General features: G+C 29.2%; 1 protein-coding gene across 1 annotated transcript; it reads right to left on the reverse strand.

The window, feature by feature from the left end:
- Positions 1-2,784: 2,784 nt before the first annotated feature.
- Positions 2,785-5,029, reverse strand: Prps (phosphoribosyl pyrophosphate synthetase). The gene has a single exon (XM_085184910.1). It carries the CDS (start codon positions 4,696-4,698, stop codon positions 3,670-3,672), a length of 1,029 nt encoding a protein of 342 aa, XP_085041036.1. The 5' UTR covers positions 4,699-5,029; the 3' UTR covers positions 2,785-3,669.
- Positions 5,030-5,492: the final 463 nt, after the last annotated feature.

A 5,492-nucleotide genomic window follows, 5' to 3' on the forward strand; every position in this document is an offset into this window, starting at 1 on the left:
AAAACGGAGTGTCTTATCACTAGGTTCCCTTTGCTTACCTTGCTGTTTACGGGATGCTGCGTGAAGCTGATTTATTTTATTTTATAATAATCTTTAAGAACTTTAATATCACATGAACGTGCTCTTATAATAATCTTACATAGCATTCTCGTCGGCAATGAGGGACAGATGCCAAAAATGCTGTTTGAGACATTTTAATCGTTTGTTTTACTCTATAATATCTTATGTTATATAGGCATGTATTAATAACATCATACATTTAAATAGAATTGTCGAAAAATAATAATAAAAGTATTTTTTTTGGACCCAAAATTTTGAAATGTTACAAATAAAAAAATATTTTTAGCGGTTATAGCTTTACGAGTAGGTAAGTATATTCTTTTTTTAAATTCAAGCAAAATATTCTCAAAGTAAATCATTAAACGAGACTTATTAGACTTTATATAGGAAATTAACAACAATAATGAATTATTGAAATTAATATTGTAAATATTAACTAAATTATCAATAAATAATTATGCACATAACACATTACTATAAAACAACGATTAACCCAAGATACTGTTATTTTAATTTTAAAAAAATAAAGTTTACCTATTTAACTATTATTTTTTGTTTCTTTATTACAAATCCAAGCAAAATATTTCCCAAGCAAGTCATTAAACGTTACTATTTATATAATCTAGACAACGAGAATGAGTGATTGAAACTAGTATCGTAAATATACCGCTATCTCGAGATAGCAACGAAGCTTTGCTCTAATATCAACGCTGTAAAGAAATATAATACCTATAGTTATAAATATAAACTAGATATTACACAAGACAAGGTCCTTTAAATTTATCAATTCACGTTCTTATTAAAATACTTAAAGTATACGTTTTTTATCTGGTGTCGCAGTTAGTTTTGTTAAAGTATGTAAATTGAATGAGGTAAATTTTTATTATAATTTTATCTATTTTTAGAAGGTATATATTATTATTTATAAATATATATTTTTATTTGTAATTAAATATATTTTATTGGCTTGTGGGCCAAAAAAAAATATAAAATAAAATAATAAAATTTTAGCTCTAAAGCTTTTTTTCTTTACGTTTACCTAAGGAAGAATTATCTTCTTTAATTTAGAGATAAATAATGCTACTATTCCCAAGCATGCCTGGAAGTTAAGTTATCAAAAGTTTCTAACGGAACTTTCGTTCAAAATTTGAAATTTGAATAAGTGGAGAGCGGAGTGTCTTTATCCTAGTTCTCTGCCGAAAAAATAATTAAAAAAAATTATAATTACCATTACCTAGCTTAGTTTAGCACTTTTAAAACAACTTACGATATAGAGTAATGAACAAGGGAAAATAAAAAGAATAGAAAACGGGTAAAACTAGCTTTCCATTACCGCTAAGCGCTAAGTAAAATAATCTTTTAATTAACTTAAAACATTTGTCACACCTGTTTAATGCACCATAATTACCTGAGTGTTATATAGTGTCGGCTAAGTAAAGTCTATTTATGTGGATCGACTATGGAAACCTTATACTTTGGTCGTGGCGAAGGGTAACAACGGTGTAACGGTAACGCGACGGTTGTGAGTTCGATTCCCACTCGAGGAAACGAAATATCTATTTACGTTTATATTTCCATTTCTTCGCACCGCTCTTTAGGTAAAACGCGACAGAAAGTGGGGAAAGGAGTGTCTTAACACTAGGTTCCCTCTGCCTACCTTACAGTGTGCGGGATACAGCGTGATGCTGATTTTGTTTTTAGAGGGATATCGCGACGCGCCCACTAACAAAACATTTACAATTTACATCACTGTCGACCTCGGGTCAAGACTTTGCACTATATCTCTCATGATGTAACAAAACAAATTGATTAAAGATTATTTTAAGAAAATATATAATACTATATATGTACTTACATTGCGTTATAGCTTCATTTGGGGTCTAATTTTATTCTTCTAGATAAGTAATTATTTTAATATTTTAGCCATATTATAGATACTGTTTGATATATACTTATTACTTCAAAATAATATCAAGAAATCAAACTTATGAAAGCTTATCTTGTCGTACCCTAAAATTAATTTATGTTTGTAATTAGACTCAGGAAAAATGCAGAAATTATAACCTCATTTTAGAAAGACTAGTATATTACTTAAAAACACGGTTTATTTATTTTATACTGTGCTAATTTTTGTATTTTTAACTACCATTATCTATTCAAATAATTCCAATTGTGTAAACAAAAAAATCAAAACAATAAAGAATTTAGCTGTTTCAAGATGAAAATAAAATTTATTTAAATTTTATCTTATTAAATTCTATACCTTTTAGACTAGTTTCTATCGCGTTTGATTTATGAGCACTATTTAAGATAAGCCATATTTTCACCTTTCTAATTTGTTTAATTATATAATGTATTGTTTAATTATATAATTATAATGAAATAAAATATAAAATTATTTTGTGTTTTTATTTAATGTCTTAGTATATGAACCAAATATACAGAATGTTATTTCAAAGATTATAAATTTAGAAAAATCTCTCATAATTTACAGATGATAAATGGCAATAAGCATTCAGCCAATGAAAATTGGTTTATTCTTGCACTCATATAAAAATATACGATAGATATCAAACTGTATTTAAAACTAATTGTCTTAGTATATTATATGAAACAAGGCCCCTTACAATCTTTTTAATAACATTTCATTGCAAACAATAATTCAATAATTATTTTTTTGCTTTAATAAACTGTGTAAAGTTATACATAAATAAAAGAAAAAGCTGCAATGTATAAGTTTAATTCTTCAAGTTTCATATTAAACATATTTTGCAAATATATAAAAAAAATATTGTCTTTCAAATGTTTCCATTTTATTTCATTTCAAGTATCAAATATATATATTTCATTTCAAGAAAAAGGAAATAATTTTTAACAACTTATATTAACTAAATATGTAAATGCTTGATTGTATACATTTGCTACAATATGGCAGGTTCTAACAAACTACATATAACACCTATGTCATGAAATTTAGTACTAAAATATAAAAAAGGAGCATCATGTTTATTTTCCGTTATTTGAAATAATTTAAAATGGGGATTCAACCCACAACTATTTTGCTGAATCACACGTTTCTCTGGGCCACACCAGCCTTGGTGTATTAAAATATAATTTTATCAAATGTCTTTTAAGAAACATTTTTTATTTTTATGCATTGACATATATATGGATTAGAGAACATCGCTAGTCTTACATTAACTTAATGAGATTATTGCTAAAACTAAATTATTGGTTTCCAACAAGCAATTAAATCATAGATGCAAATACAGCAATATCCATTTTTTTAAGTAAGCAGAAATATATATTTTTTTATGTTTTTGCATAATTGAATGGTTGTTATTTTTATAGCATCACATTGCATTCCACACAGTGTGGAAGTGAATTACAGTTCAAAAATATTTAATCAAAAGTTACTAGAAATATTATGAAAACATATTTTATTTCAGTTTGCAGATATTGAATTGAATAGAGATTACTTTATTTGAATCTCTATTATTTAAATCTCTGAGCTTAGGAAAAAGCCAAAATATATATATTTTAAAAAACAGTCAATTAAATGATGATGTTGGAGACCTTATGCTAGTTAAAATAAAAAGAAAAATTAAACTAATATGGAACATTGGAGAATAAGTATGAAACAGATTCTCCATTATGAGTGCGCCTAACAGCCTCAGCTAGCATCATTGAGACATCAATACATTGAATTTTAGGACAATCCTGCATGTGCCTTTCTTGAGGTATTGTATTAGTTACCACAACAGCCTCTAAGCAGGCATTGTTAATTCTTGTGATGGCCGGGCCAGAAAAAATACCATGTGTTAGAATAGCGTAGACTTTAGTTGCTCCTGCTTCAATTAGCTTTTCAGCAGCGTGACATATAGTTCCACAAGTGTCTGCCATGTCATCAACAAGGATTGCTGTCCTGTCCTTAACATCTCCAACTAATACCATGGATGCAACTTCATTAGCTTTCTTTCTCTCTTTGTGAATAAGTGCAAATTCTACATTCAGGCGATCAGCAATAGATGTCACTCTCTTAGCACCACCTGCATCAGGTGACACTACAATACTAGTTTTCCAATCAGGTATATTCTCTTTAATCCATTTTAAAACAGCTGGTTCCGCAAACAAATTATCCACAGGGATGTCAAAGAAACCCTGGATCTGTGACGCGTGAAGGTCCATGGTAATTATATGATCAGCTCCAGAAACAGATAAAATATTAGCAACAAGTTTAGCAGTGATGGGCGCTCTGCTTTTATCTTTTTTGTCCTGTCTTGCATACGGGAAACACGGGATGACAGCGGTAACACGAGACGCTGAGGCTATTTTACAAGCGTTAATCATAATAAGTAATTCCATTAGGTTGTCATTAATTTCACCACTACCACTTTGAACGATGTAAACATCTTCGCCGCGGACGGATTCTCCAATTTCAACACACGTTTCCATGTTACTAAATTTCTTGGTTACCACTTTGCCGAGATCAATTCCAAGTCGGTCCACGATCTTTTGCGCCAGATCGGGATGGGAGCTACCACTGAAAACTTTAATGTTAGGCATCCTGGTAGGTAATGGGGAAGCGAGGTGATCTAATTTATTCACTACTTCTTCGAGAATTATAGTTGATTTCATCAGCACCGGACTAAATTGATCCCCGGTCCGTCGTCAACGTTAAATGTAGTTAGTATTGAAGTTGCGAACTATTCGTGACCTCTTAACTAATGATAAGAAGTACCTACAGCAAGTAGCAACGTGGGGACTCTTGCCGAGCCGCTTATACGCCGCAGTTTACGCGCCCGTAGCCTCGCACGCACGTTTTTATATTTTATTGAATGAATTGTCAAACGAAAGACAGAGCAGCCACTCGGTGTAGCCAACTTATCACTTTAATTTATGTTACGTAAAAATATTGTTTTAATGTATAATTATTCACTCAACATAATTATACGGTACAATGTTAATGTAAATCTAATGTGTTTTTGTTTTATGAACAATTTACTATATAATTATATAAGATAAACTATAAATATAGGTAGATAACAATTAAGTACGTAAATTTGCTATAGTATTTATATTTATTTAGTAAAATAGATATAATCACTGATATTGAACACTATTTATTCAGTAAGTTGATGTTTCAATATCTAATTATTATTTTATAAATTCATCCACGCTCGAAACGCCATATTTCGAGAAATCAATCAATCAATCAATCTAAATTCATTGGATGAACGATTTCAAAGGATGCGTGTGGCAATGCAATAGAATTCTGCAAATAAATAAAAAAATAAATAAAATAAAATAAAATGAATTTTTAAGTCAGTAATTTTATTTTAATTTATTTACTGTAAGTATTTTATTATTTTTCTTTTGTTTAATTTGATACTTACTGTAAGTTTAATTAGTGTAGTAATCTATGTTAATTG

Source organism: Heliconius melpomene, chromosome 4 (assembly GCF_056956725.1).
Source record: "Heliconius melpomene rosina isolate 202511_hmr_F chromosome 4, ASM5695672v1, whole genome shotgun sequence".
Taxonomy (NCBI): domain Eukaryota; kingdom Metazoa; phylum Arthropoda; class Insecta; order Lepidoptera; family Nymphalidae; genus Heliconius; species Heliconius melpomene.